At 42.0% G+C, this 17130-nt stretch overlaps 1 protein-coding gene across 2 annotated transcripts in view; it reads right to left on the minus strand.

Moving 5' to 3' along the window:
• Window positions 1–3270: 3270 nt before the first annotated feature.
• Window positions 3271–17130, minus strand: part of serpinb1l3 (serpin peptidase inhibitor, clade B (ovalbumin), member 1, like 3) — a 19467-nt gene continuing 5607 nt past the window's right edge. Inside the window, exon 8 of one of the 2 annotated variants that reach the window (XM_079602186.1) lies at window positions 3271–4227. In XM_079602186.1, the coding sequence (XP_079458312.1) occupies window positions 3823–4227 (405 nt within the window). In that variant the 3' untranslated portion in view covers window positions 3271–3822. The remainder of the gene's footprint in view (window positions 4228–17130) is intronic. The other variant, XM_079602187.1, reaches the window with a different exon arrangement.

A 17130-nucleotide genomic window follows, 5' to 3' on the forward strand; every position in this document is an offset into this window, starting at 1 on the left:
ATGGAGAACTGACTAGTTCATTTGGTTCAGCGGTGTTGTGTTAATGAAGACGGTGAAACTGGGAACAAGGAGTGGCGGGAAACTGAAAACAATGGACATGAAGTCAAAAACAAACAGACATGTAACTATTCCTACTAGACAAACTATTAAATGGTTCAATATTAAGAACAAATAAAGTTCTTAATTTCAATGTTCAAATACTTGAATACATTAATTAAACAACTCTTGATTGGGTCATTACATTTAAGTAGTTAAGGAACGGTTGATGCCGGGACTCTGACGCTCCGACGCAGTTTTCAAAACACTATTGTATCACACACTGTACCGATGCTTGTATCGACATGACAACGCCGCGTGATTGAGGACGTTTGAAGCATTGAATGTCGTGCAGTATCGGATGGTCGGGACAGCTGGTTTGAAAAAAAATGTGATGCATAAAAAGGGAAATGATTATCGAGGAAGCATTATTTAAATGATTTAACACTACAGTCTGACCACCAGATGTCACTAATGTGCATTGTGTTTAAGCTTCAAATAATTAACTTTATTTCAGCACAATTTGATGAAAGCCCAAAAAATTATTCAGAAAGCCTCGGTTTCCATTAAACTTTCTAATTTTTTTAATGAAAATTCAACTATACAGAAAGGGTAGAGATCTACAAGACAAATGAAGTGCAAGTGGAAAAATAAATGACAATAAAATAAATGTCTTACCCTCACTTCAGTTGCTTCTTCACTCTCCAACCTACATCTCAGACTGACAATCCTGTGCAGGATCATCCTGGGCATTTATACTTATGGACACAACCATTGACAGGAATGCAAACAACCAGGAATAAAATTCAACAAGCAACCAAATCTCAATATAATAAACTTTCTGTGCATGCCCTAATCCACAAATTATTATTTAACAGCCATGAATAAATACATATTTCCTCATTGAAAAACTTACATTTTAATACAAACATTCCCCTTCATCTTCTACACTTGGTTTCTCTCAACTTCCAAGATGGACCACAGCAGAGATATAAAAGTTAATTCCAGAAGCTGTTCTGGTTTTTCAACTGGTTCAAGCAAGCTGTCGCATTGGGTGGTTTTCTGTTTTAATTAAATTGTGCGAAGTTAAACATGCTGTAGCAAAACTCATCTGACTATACAAAGATATACTATTGTTCAAGTTCAAGTTATTGGGAAAGATCCATAACCTGATTCATGGAAAAAGGTTAGGAGTATTTATTTCCACTATTTTTAACATCTTTTTATAACACAGAAAGCATTAAATATATATTGTTGAGCAGCTGAGATTTAGATTATTAATCATTCAAACCCCTTTCCATATCCTGGTCTTTTGCTATGAGCTCATCTATGTTCTGTAGTCCTCCGACCTTACAACAGCAGTGGGTAGTTTTTGTTTTTCATTGCATTCAAGAAATTCTCATGTGATGCTTGCGTTAAAAAAAGAAAGAAGTTATGTACATCTGTAGGTCTCGTTGTTTATAGCTCTTTTTATTTGAATTTGTAGTTCTGAATCTCCACAGATATTGATATCACTTCCATTCAGCGGGTAACTCTGCCCAATAAAATAGCTTACACTGTTCAGCCAAACATCTTATTCAAATGAACACAATGCATTTTGCAACTTAGATTTATTGTACAGATTCAAACTTTAAACAAAAAAAGAAAAAGGAAAAGACAAAAAAGAAGCAGATTATGTGTGTTTGTCTAATTGTTGAGGGTCTGCGGTTCCTCTGTGTCCCGCTGAAGCTCATGCAGGATCCAGATAAACTGGCGCTGATGCTGGTGTGTCGGCCAGAACAGAACTGTCTGACCGTGTTAACCCTAACCCTGACCGTGTTAACCCTAACCCTAACCCTGTCGGTGAAGATCCAGCGCTGTGTGTCCAGAGAGCGATCAGCCGGTCAGAACTGAACCCAGAGCTCGAATCCGCACACGATCAAACACTTTCGGCTGAGAAAAGAGTGACTTTAAACCAAGACAGGAAGAGACATGAAGACATTTACTTGCTGAAAGCTTTGGTGCTTTAGATGACTAACAAACCGAAACACTAGAATCACGCGAAGACTAGCAATGACTTGCATAAGAGCATACACAGTGTTTATGGCAAAAATACTTTAAAAAGTCCTAAAATAATAGTTTAGGACAAAAACCTTATTTGCCCATTATTCATATAATTGATATTAAAGAACTTGTGCAGTGAACTGAATGGCATCTTCTTATGTAGACTACAGAAACTAGCTGAGAAGTGTTGCTGAATGAGTTTTGCTGAGTTTAAGCATCAGTAAATCTAAACCGTGTCTCATTACTTCTCTTGGCAGAATTAAAAAGAGCAAAACTTTAGTGACTGGATGGGCAGCTCGTCCCATTCTTTTCTCTCTCTCTTTCGGTGGTAAAAAGTTTTGACATTGCCGAAACATAGAAACATTAAATGTACATACAATCATGTGCACACAAATACACAACATTAAAGAAAGAGATGTTAAACGTACGAATAAAGAGCAAGCTTATATAAGGTTTGCTATTTTCTGCAGGTTGCAGTTTCCCAGCTCCAGCGATTCTATCATCAGAGATCAGGGGTTTCATTTATAAAACTGTGCGTAGGATCCTTACCAAAAGTGTGTGTGCGCTCAAAAGAAAAGTGTGTGTGCGCCCAAAAGCCACAAATGGTGGACCCCAAAAATATTCAGACTTATAAAACCGTGCGTACACCAGAACCCTCATTATAAACCCAGTCAGAGGAAGATTGTGAACCTCCCCGAAATAACCATATATGAGCTTACAACGCCTCCTTTTACTATGCAGATCCTCATTTGCATATTATTTGCATATGCTTATTCATCCACGTGATCACACGTACAAGACATTAGGAAAATATGAGATACAGATGTGCGTCACATTACATTGATAAAAAATATTTAGTAGGCTACATTGCCTTGTTTTTGAAAAAAGAAATAGTATAAAATACATTTCAGAGAAAGTTTATCTCAATCTTTTCCACTGGCCAAATAGTATTTTTAAATCATTTATATTTTTAATGGAAACAGACATGTGATATACTTTAAGTGAGGCTTGGTGAGTGAAATTATATTTGCTTTTGTTCATCTCGCTCCTTTTCGAACATATTGCAATTATTGTTATAATACAAATATATATTGTTTGTTTTTTTCTTTCGGTATGTTGCAACATACTTATAGTATTTTTATATTTTATTTATATTTTATTTATTATTATTTGTATCTTTTTTGTTGATCGAAATAAATAAAAGAATAAAGAATAATCTTCCTGTATGTATAATTTTCACTAAAAGTGACCAGAAAGACACTGAAGTCCAGCGAACGGCTCCGTCTGCAGACGTGCACGAGGCAGAGTTAGGGTGCGCACGAGGCAGAGTTAGGGTGCGCACGAGGCAGAGTTAGCGTGCGCACGAGGCAGAGTTAGCGTGCGCACGAGGCAGAGTTAGGGTGCGCACGAGGCAGAGTTAGCGTGCCGTGCTGCTAAAGCTGATCCCCCGCATATAACCGCTGGTGAATATCACATTCAGAAATGTCAATGGTCAAAAAAGGTCCACAATTTTGCACACTAAGTTTGAGGTTTATCAGTATCTTGAAGCATTGGAGGGAATAAAGAAACAGGTTTCATTTTATTTTTTGAACAATCACAAGTTCTTTATTGATGATGTCACACGCACCGGTCCACCGGACTCGACAGAGGAAACAACACCGGCACGCAGGAGTTACGGCAAAGAGCATTTCACTGAAGAGCAGCTGGACTTTCCACAACCCTTTGACGGCACGGAGCCGGAGCTCACGGAGAGCAGACGCGGCCGTAGAACAGAACGCTCCGGGACGGGTTGTGCCGGATGAAGAAGAGGAACGGGTGATCGGCACAGAAGCGCTCGGGACGCATCATACAGCGCATCATCATCACGGCACCGGTGGCCGCCGCCGCCTCCGTTCCCTCTTCGTTCACTTCAACAAACGACTTGTGCACCACCTTCGACAGCACCAGATCGTTCCCGGGGGACATTCCTGAGAAGTCCGCTTTCCGCGAGTCAAACGCATCCACCATTCCCAGGCTGATCAGGAGAGAGTTCATGTCATAGGTTTCCTCCATCTTGAATCTGGGCAGAGACACCTCCACTTCCAGAAGATCCATCATGTCGGGTCGCGTCCACTCCGCGAAGTTCTCGAAGCTCAGCGCGCTCTCCAGCTGGACAACAGAGATCAACACAACTCAACACAGCAGATCAACACAACAACTCAACACAACTCAACAACTCAACACAGCAGATCAACACAACAACTCAACACAACTCAACAACTCAACACAACAACTCAACACAACTCAACAACTCAACACAGCAGATCAACACAACAACTCAACACAACTCCACTCAACAGAGATCAACACAACTCCACACAGCAGATCAACACAACAACTCAACACAACTCAACAACTCAACACAGCAGATCAACACAACAACTCAACACAACTCAACAACTCAACACAACAACTCAACACAACTCCACTCAACAGAGATCAACACAACTCCACTCAACACATCTCCACACAGCAGATCAACACAACTCAACAACTCAACACATCTCCACACAACTCCACTAGTGATCGACCGATTTACCGATATTTTTACCGATTTTTAAGCATTTTCCCATAATCGGGTATCGGTTTTGTAATATCGGATTCACCGATAGACGGCGCCATCTTGTGGGCGTTTTGAGAATTTCGCCATTGCAGCACCGCGTCTGAGGAGAGACGAGACAACAACAACTGCGTGCACAGCACAGGTAAAGTAGGTTATATGTAGGCCTACTACTTGCTTTGCTTCAATTATTCAAACTTATTTTACATAACAGACATAATGCACGAATGAGATTTGAGTGTAAATTATTTGCCTGATATGTACATTATTTATGCAGCTTGGCGGCTCTAAAAAAAAAATCACGGAGTCAGCCTAAAACGTTGTGTCCAGTCTCAATAAAGACGTAACTTTACATTAATTAAATAAAACCGACGTGAATGAGTGCATGTTGTAAATAAAAGCGCTGAATTTAATTCTCTCTCTGTTGTATTCGCTCACCATTAGTCGCGTAAACAAAGTTTGTTCATATTGCTGAGCACTCACTGGGTTGATGATCAGGAATGCTCATGCACGGCCACTGCATGAAACTTTTAACAATATTCACTTGTTTAAAACACCCTAAATGATATTAGCACTTATTACATAAACATTATTTCGCTAATACACATCTAAATAAACACAGCTCTGTGGAAATTCATTATTTATTATTTCCACGAATCAGCGCCGCCGCTCCCACCAGGCGCATGCGCTGTGCGTAGGGCACCGCCGAGTGCTGAGGGGACACCAACAAAATAGCCTTTTAAAATCTCAAATTAGTTCAAATATCCCGGAATGAAGAGCGAGCGCGCCCGCGAGACAGAGACTGTGCTTCAAACCGCGTAGCGCGTGCACGGCAGAGAGGGAGAGGGAGCAAGAGACCGCGCGCGTGCGCCTCATGAAGCGCGTTTTTTTTTTACCTCATCAAAGCTTTTATTTTTAAACAAAGACACTTTAGTAACAGTGCACTTATTTTTTTGCCCTCAGACTTCTCTATTTATTGGTGTATAAATAAGTTTTTTTTTTTTTTTGGAAACAGGAGGGAGTGATTGTTATAAATAAAATTGTTTGTTCAGTTCAGTTCAGTTCAGTTGTGCTGTAATAATTGTGTCAAAAACAGAAGTATAACAGTAAATAAATATCGGTTCTGCATATCGGTTATCGGGCATGTAAACATGCAAATAATCGTTATCGTATCGGTTTAAAAAAAGTCAATATCGGTCGATCACTAATCTCCACACAGCAGATCAACACAACTCAACAACTCAACACAACACAACTCCACAACTCAACACATCTCCACACAGCAGATCAACACAACTCCACACAGCAGATCAACACAACTCCACACAGCAGATCAACACAACTCCACACAGCAGATCAACACAACTCCACACAGCAGATCAACACAACTCCACACAGCAGATCAACACAACTCAACAACTCAACAACTCAACACAACTCAACACATCTCCACACAGCAGATCAACACAACTCAACAACTCAACACAACTCAACACATCTCCACACAGCAGATCAACACAACTCAACACAACTCAACACATCTCCACACAGCAGATCAACACAACTCAACAACTCAACAACTCAACACAACTCAACAACTCCACACATCTCCACACAGCAGATCAACACAACTCAACAACTCAACTCATCTCGACACAACAGAGATCAACACAACTCAACAACTCAACACATCTCCACACATCAGAGATCAACACAACTCAACACATCTCCACTCAACTCCACACATCAGAGATCAACACAACTCAACACATCTCCACACAACAGAGATCAACACAACTCAACAACTCAACACATCTCCACACAGCAGAGATCAACACAACTCCACAACTCAACACATCTCCACACAGCAGATCAACACAACTCCACAACTCAACACATCTCCACACAGCAGATCAACACAACTCAACAACTCAACACAACACAACTCCACAACTCAACACATCTCCACACAGCAGATCAACACAACTCAACAACTCAACACATCTCCACACAACAGAGATCAACACAACTCAACAACTCAACACATCTCCACACAACAGAGATCAACACATCTCCACTCAACTCCACACAGCAGATCAACACAACTCAACACATCTCCACACAGCAGATCAACACAACTCAACAACTCCACACATCTCCACACAACAGAGATCAACACATCTCAACAACTCCACACATCTCCACACAGCAGATCAACACAACTCAACAACTCAACACATCTCCACACAACAGAGATCAACACAACTCAACAACTCCACACATCTCCACACAACAGAGATCAACACAACTCAACAACTCCACACATCTCCACACAGCAGATCAACACAACTCAACAACTCAACACATCTCCACACAACAGAGATCAACACAACTCAACAACTCAACACATCTCCACACAACAGAGATCAACACAACACAACTCCACACATCTCTACACATCTCCACACAGCAGATCAACACAACTCAACAACTCCACACATCAGAGATCAACACAACTCAACACATCTCCACACAACAGAGATCAACACAACTCAACAACTCAACACATCTCCACACAACAGAGATCAACACAACTCAACAACTCCACACATCTCCACACAGCAGATCAACACAACTCAACAACTCAACACATCTCCACACAACAGAGATCAACACAACTCAACACATCTCCACACAACAGAGATCAACAACTCAACACATCTCCACACAGCAGAGATCAACACAACTCAACACATCTCCACACAACAGAGATCAACAACTCCACAACTCAACACATCTCCACACAACAGAGATCAACACAACTCCACAACTCAACACATCTCCACACAACAGAGATCAACACAACTCAACAACTCAACACATCTCCACACAGCAGAGATCAACACAACTCAACAACTCCACACATCTCCACACAACAGATCAACACAACTCAACAACTCCACACATCTCCACACAACAGATCAACACAACTCAACAACTCAACACATCTCCACACAACAGAGATCAACACAACTCAACAACTCCACACATCTCCACACAGCAGATCAACACAAGTCAACAACTCAACATCTCCACACAACAGAGATCAACACAACTCAACAACTCCACACATCTCCACACAACAGATCAACACAACTCAACAACTCCACACATCTCCACACAACAGATCAACACAACTCAACAACTCAACACATCTCCACACAACAGAGATCAACACAACTCAACAACTCCACACATCTCCACACAACAGAGATCAACACAAGTCAACAACTCAACATCTCCACACAACAGAGATCAACACAACTCAACAACTCCACACATCTCCACACAGCAGATCAACACAAGTCAACAACTCAACAACTCCACACATCTCCACTAGAGCCCAACCGATAAAGGATTTTGAAGGCCGATACCGATACAAATATTTGTTGGTTTTAAAATCCGATATTCCGATATATCGGCCGATATAAAAATAAAAAAATAATTCAGAAACGCGCAACAAAACATTAACAGATTTCCCTAACATTAGTTATTTGTAGTAATAAACATACAAATAAAATGATTGCTGCTACAGCCACAACTATTACTACCAGCATTATTATTATTTTCACTATTTAGAGTAATAATTACAAAAAAATAAATAAAAATGACATTATTACTATCATCATCATGACATTTATATTATCATTAAACAAGATAAAGGTTTTTATCAACCTAAAAAACAAACATTTTTCAACCTATTTTTAGGACAAAAAACTTGTCTTATATTCCGGTATACTACAATGTCAGCTTGCTTATCCCTTTACCTGCACTTTTAAAATTCTTTCCATCAAGCTCCATCAAACCATTTTCAATCATCAGTTGCTGCCTGCCTTCTAAAACCTACTATTTAGCGATCTAAATCCATTATGTGACTCGTTAATGCTGCGGCTGAATGACAGTCTGCAACGCACACTTGGCGTCATTGGATTTCACACACGTGTAAAAGAAAAGCTAACTTTTATGCACAAGCTACGTTTGATACTTTTTCTCTATGTCTAAATGTTCACTCCTCGCAAGTCTAACTTACATTTTATAATGCAGGGACTGTAACTAGAGATATGCTAGTTATAAATACATTAATCATTACTTTATTTAGGCAGAATAAGTTTGTTGTGGTTTCCAAGCTCGTAACGTTAGCGGTCTTCCACTGATAGTGGCATTAGCTAGTCTATGATGAGCCATAATTTAGCAATGGATAACGTCATACTGCAAATTGTAAAACATACATTTTCAATATAACGGCCCAAGGAGAGATGATGCGTCTCATTGCTATAACCGTCACGCTATTAAAGAAATACTTCAGTCACATTGTCAAAAGTTAAAAGGACAGTCAGTCAACTACACTGTAACAACGTAACGTTACGAGCTAATTCCGCTTCACTCTCGGCTTATTTAACAGCAGCAAAACTGGACATGATAGTCACAAATTTTATCATGCTTATTTGAGTTAAGAGAACTGATGGGGATGTTATTTTAATTGTTATTCAAGCAATGAATGTATATGTTTCATGACCAACTCACCACGAACTCACTTAACCAGTGCCGCAGCTCCCACCACGCGCATCACGCGCTGTCCGTAAGGCATCAAGAGCTGAGGGAGCACCAAAAAAATAGCCTCCCGGAAGTTCCGGGACTCTCCCGCATATTGATAGCGGCTCACTGATGCCCGCGAATTAGTTAAAATCTCCGGAATCTAGAGCGAGCGCGCCCGCGAGACAGAGACTGTGCTTCCAAACCGTGTAGCGCGTGCACGGCAGAGAGGGAGGGAGAGAGAGCAAGAGACCGCGCGCGTGTGTGCCTGTAATATCCCTGAAGGCTGTTTCGTCCGTTTTTTTTTATTTATTTTTTTTATATTCGTTTATCGGCCATTATAAATGCCGATACCGATAGTTTGGAAAATGCCTAATATCGGCCGATAATATCGGCCTGCCGATATATCGGTCGGGCTCTAATCTCCACACAACAGAGATCAACACAACTCAACAACTCCACACATCTCCACACAACAGAGATCAACACAACTCAACAACTCAACACATCTCCACACAACAGAGATCAACACAACTCAACAACTCCACACATCTCCACACAACAGAGATCAACACAACTCAACAACTCAACACATCTCCACACAACAGAGATCAACACAACTCAACAACTCCACACATCTCCACACAACAGAGATCAACACAACTCAACAACTCAACACATCTCCACACAACAGAGATCAACACAACTCAACAACTCCACACATCTCCACACAACAGAGATCAACACAACTCAACAACTCAACACATCTCCACACAACAGAGATCAACACAACTCAACAACTCCACACATCTCCACACAACAGAGATCAACACAACTCAACAACTCCACACATCTCCACACAGCAGAGATCAACACAACTCAACAACTCCACACATCTCCACACAACAGAGATCAACACAACTCAACAACTCCACACATCTCCACACAGCAGAGATCAACACAACTCAACAACTCCACACATCTCCACACAACAGAGATCAACACAACTCAACAACTCCACACATCTCCACACAACAGAGATCAACACAACTCAACAACTCAACACATCTCCACACAACAGAGATCAACACAACTCAACAACTCAACACATCTCCACACAGCAGATCAACACAACTCAACAACTCAACACATCTCCACACAACAGAGATCAACACAACTCCACAACTCAACACATCTCCACACAGCAGATCAACACAACTCAACAACTCAACACAACTCCACACATCTCCACACAGCAGATCAACACAACTCAACACATCTCCACACAGCAGATCAACACAACTCAACACATCTCCACACAGCAGATCAACACAACTCCACACATCTCCACACAGCAGATCAACACAACTCCACACATCTCCACACAGCAGATCAACACAACTCAACACATCTCCACACAGCAGATCAACACAACTCAACACATCTCCACACAGCAGATCAACACAACTCAACACATCTCCACACAGCAGATCAACACAACTCAACAACTCAACACATCTCCACACAACAGAGATCAACACAACTCCACAACTCAACACATCTCCACACAGCAGAGATCAACACAACTCAACAACTCAACACATCTCCACACAGCAGATCAACACAACTCCACACAGCAGATCAACACAAGTCAACAACTCAACACATCTCCACACAACAGAGATCAACACAACTCAACAACTCAACACATCTCCACACAACAGAGATCAACACAACTCAACAACTCAACACATCTCCACACAGCAGATCAACACAACTCCACACAGCAGATCAACACAAGTCAACAACTCAACACATCTCCACACAACAGAGATCAACACAACTCAACAACTCCACACACATCTCCACACAGCAGATCAACACAACTCCACAACTCAACACATCTCCACACAACAGAGATCAACACAACTCAACAACTCAACACATCTCCACACAACAGAGATCAACACAACTCAACACATCTCCACACAACAGATCAACACAACTCAACAACTCAACACATCTCCACACAACAGAGATCAACACAACTCCACAACTCAACACATCTCCACACAGCAGATCAACACAACTCAACACATCTCCACACAACAGAGATCAACACAACTCCACAACTCAACACATCTCCACACAACAGAGATCAACACAACTCCACAACTCAACACATCTCCACACAACAGAGATCAACACAACACAACTCCACTCAACACATCTCCACACAGCAGATCAACAACTCAACAACTCCACACATCTCCACACAGCAGATCAACACAACTCAACAACTCAACACATCTCCACACAACAGAGATCAACACAACTCAACACATCTCCACACAACAGATCAACACAACTCAACAACTCAACACATCTCCACACAGCAGATCAACACAACTCAACACATCTCCACACAGCAGATCAACACAACTCAACACATCTCCACACAGCAGATCAACACAACTCAACAACTCAACACATCTCCACACAACAGAGATCAACACAACTCCACAACTCAACACATCTCCACACAGCAGAGATCAACACAACTCAACAACTCAACACATCTCCACACAACAGAGATCAACACAACTCAACAACTCAACACATCTCCACACAGCAGATCAACACAACTCCACACAGCAGATCAACACAAGTCAACAACTCAACACATCTCCACACAACAGAGATCAACACAACTCAACAACTCCACACATCTCCACACAGCAGATCAACACATCTCCACACAGCAGATCAACACATCTCCACTCAACTCCACACACATCTCCACACAGCAGATCAACACAACTCCACAACTCAACACATCTCCACACAACAGAGATCAACACAACTCAACAACTCCACACATCTCCACACAGCAGATCAACACAACTCAACAACTCAACACATCTCCACACAACAGAGATCAACACAACTCAACACATCTCCACACAACAGATCAACACAACTCAACAACTCAACACATCTCCACACAACAGAGATCAACACAACTCCACAACTCAACACATCTCCACACAGCAGATCAACACAACTCAACACATCTCCACACAACAGAGATCAACACAACTCCACAACTCAACACATCTCCACACAACAGAGATCAACACAACTCCACAACTCAACACATCTCCACACAACAGAGATCAACACAACACAACTCCACTCAACACATCTCCACACAGCAGATCAACACATCTCCACTCAACTCCACACACATCTCCACACAGCAGATCAACAACTCAACAACTCCACACATCTCCACACAGCAGATCAACACAACTCAACAACTCAACACATCTCCACACAACAGAGATCAACACAACTCAACACATCTCCACACAACAGATCAACACAACTCAACAACTCAACACATCTCCACACAGCAGAGATCAACACAACTCAACAACTCGACACATCTCCACACAACAGAGATCAACACAACTCAACAACTCAACACATCTCCACACAGCAGATCAACACAACTCCACACAGCAGATCAACACAAGTCAACAACTCCACACACATCTCCACACAACAGAGATCAACACAACTCAACAACTCCACACATCTCCACACAACAGATCAACACAACTCAACAACTCAACACATCTCCACACAACAGAGATCAACACAACTCAACAACTCCACACATCTCCACACAACAGAGATCAACACAACACAACTCCACTCAACACATCTCCACACAGCAGATCAACACAACTCCACAACTCAACACATCTCCACACAGCAGATCAACACAACTCAACACATCTCCACACAACAGAGATCAACACAACTCCACAACTCAACACATCTCCACACAACAGAGATCAACACAACTCCACAACTCAACACATCTCCACACAGCAGATCAACACATCTCCACTCAACTCCACACACATCTCCACACAGCAGATCAACAACTCAACAACTCCACACATCTCCACACAGCAGATCAACACAACTCAACAACTCAACACATCTCCACACAACAGAGATCAACACAACTCAACACATCTCCACACAACAGATCAACACAACTCAACAACTCAACACATCTCCACACAACAGAGATCAACACAACTCAACAACTCAACACATCTCCACACAACAGAGATCAACACATCTCCACACAACAGATCAACACAACTCCACAACTCAACACATCTCCACACAACAGAGATCAACACAACTCCACAACAGAGATCAACACAACTCCACAACTCAACACATCTCCACACAACAGATCAACACAACTCCACAACTCAACACATCTCCACACAACAGAGATCAACACAACTCAACAACTCAACACATCTCCACACAACAGAGATCAACACAACTCCACAACTCAACACATCTCCACACAACAGAGATCAACACAACTCAACAACTCAACACATCTCCACACAGCAGATCAACACAACTCAACACATCTCCACACAACAGATCAACACAACTCCACAACTCAACACATCTCCACACAACAGAGATCAACACAACTCCACAACACAACACATCTCCACACAACAGATCAACACATCTCCACACAGCAGATCAACACAACTCAACACATCTCCACACAACAGATCAACACAACTCCACAACTCAACACATCTCCACACAACAGAGATCAACACAACTCCACAACTCAACACATCTCCACACAACAGATCAACACAACTCCACAACTCAACACATCTCCACACAACAGAGATCAACACAACTCCACAACAGAGATCAACACAACTCCACAACTCAACACATCTCCACACAACAGATCAACACAACTCCACAACTCAACACATCTCCACACAACAGAGATCAACACAACTCAACAACTCAACACATCTCCACACAACAGAGATCAACACAACTCCACACATCTCCACACAGCAGATCAACACAACTCAACACATCTCCACACAACAGATCAACACAACTCCACAACACAACACATCTCCACACAACAGAGATCAACACAACTCAACAACTCCACACATCTCCACACAGCAGATCAACACAACTCAACAACTCAACACATCTCCACACAACAGAGATCAACACAACTCAACAACTCAACATATCTCCACACAACAGAGATCAACACAACTCAACAACTCAACACATCTCCACACAACAGAGATCAACACAACTCCACAACTCAACACATCTCCACACAACAGAGATCAACACAACTCCACAACTCAACACATCTCCACACAACAGAGATCAACACAACTCCACACATCTCCACACAGCAGATCAACACAACTCAACACATCTCCACACAGCAGATCAACACAACTCAACACATCTCCACACAACAGATCAACACAACTCCACACATCTCCACACAGCAGATCAACACAACTCAACACATCTCCACACAACAGATCAACACAACTCCACAACACAACACATCTCCACACAACAGAGATCAACACAACTCAACAACTCCACACATATCCACACAGCAGATCAACACAACTCAACAACTCAACACATCTCCACACAACAGAGATCAACACAACTCAACACATCTCCACACAACAGAGATCAACACAACTCAACAACTCAACACATCTCCACACAGCAGATCAACACAACTCAACACATCTCCACACAACAGATCAACACAACTCCACAACACAACACATCTCCACACAACAGAGATCAACACAACTCAACAACTCCACACATCTCCACACAGCAGATCAACACAACTCCACAACACAACACATCTCCACACAACAGAGATCAACACAACTCAACAACTCAACACATCTCCACACAACAGAGATCAACACAACTCAACAACTCAACACATCTCCACACAACAGAGATCAACACAACTCAACAACTCAACACATCTCCACACAACAGAGATCAACACAACTCAACAACTCAACACATCTCCACACAACAGAGATCAACACAACTCAACAACTCCACACATCTCCACACAGCAGAGATCAACACAACTCAACAACTCAACACATCTCCACACAACAGAGATCAACACAACTCAACAACTCAACACATCTCCACACAACAGAGATCAACACAACTCAACAATTCAACACATCTCCACACAACAGAGATCAACACAACTCAACAACTCAACACATCTCCACACAACAGAGATCAACACATCTCCACAACTCAACACATCTCCACACAACAGAGATCAACACAACTCCACAACTCAACACATCTCCACACAACAGAGATCAACACAACTCCACACATCTCCACACAGCAGATCAACACAACTCAACACATCTCCACACAACAGATCAACACAACTCCACAACACAACACATCTCCACACAACAGAGATCAACACAACTCCACACATCTCCACACAGCAGATCAACACAACTCAACAACTCAACACATCTCCACACAACAGAGATCAACACAACTCAACACATCTCCACACAACAGAGATCAACACAACTTCACAACTCAACACATCTCCACACAACAGAGATCAACACAACTCCACAACTCAACACATCTCCACACAACAGAGATCAACACAACTCCACACATCTCCACACAGCAGATCAACACAACTCAACACATCTCCACACAGCAGATCAACACAACTCAACACATCTCCACACAACAGATTAACACAACTCCACAACTCAACACATCTCCACACAACAGAGATCAACACAACTCAACAACTCCACACATCTCCACACAGCAGATCAACACAACTCAACAACTCAACACATCTCCACACAACAGAGATCAACACAACTCCACAACTCAACACATCTCCACACAACAGAGATCAACACAACTCAACAACTCCACACATCTCCACACAGCAGATCAACACAACTCCACAACACAACACATCTCCACACAACAGAGATCAACACAACTCAACAACTCAACACATCTCCACACAACAGAGATCAACACAACTCAACAACTCAACACATCTCCACACAACAGAGATCAACACAACTCAACAACTCAACACATCTCCACACAACAGAGATCAACACAACTCAACAACTCCACACATCTCCACACAGCAGAGATCAACACAACTCAACAACTCAACACATCTCCACACAACAGAGATCAACACAACTCAACAACTCAACACATCTCCACACAACAGAGATCAACACAACTCAACAATTCAACACATCTCCACACAACAGAGATCAACACAACTCAACAACTCAACACATCTCCACACAACAGAGATCAACACATCTCCACAACTCAACACATCTCCACACAACAGACATCAACACAACTCCACACATCTCCACACAGCAGATCAACACAACTCAACACATCTCCACACAACAGATCAACACAACTCCACAACTCAACACATCTCCACAACTCAACACATCTCCACACAACAGAGATCAACACAACTCCACAACTCAACACATCTCCACACAACAGAGATCAACACAACTCCACAACACAACACATCTCCACACAGCAGATCAACACAACTCAACACATCTCCACACAACAGATCAACACAACTCCACAACTCAACACATCTCCACACAACAGATCAACACAACTCCACAACACAACACACATCTCCACACAGCAGATCAACACAACTCCACAACTCAACACATCTCCACACAACAGAGATCAACACAACTCCACAACACAACACACAACTAAACAACTCAACACATCTCCACACAACAGATCAACACAACTCCACAACACAACACACATCTCCACTCAGCAGATCAACACAACTCAACAACTCAACACATCTCCACACAACAGAGATCAACACAACTCCACAACTCAACACATCT

Source organism: Phoxinus phoxinus (assembly GCF_949152265.1).
Source record: "Phoxinus phoxinus genome assembly, chromosome: 24".
Classification (NCBI taxonomy): Eukaryota; Metazoa; Chordata; class Actinopteri; order Cypriniformes; family Leuciscidae; genus Phoxinus; species Phoxinus phoxinus.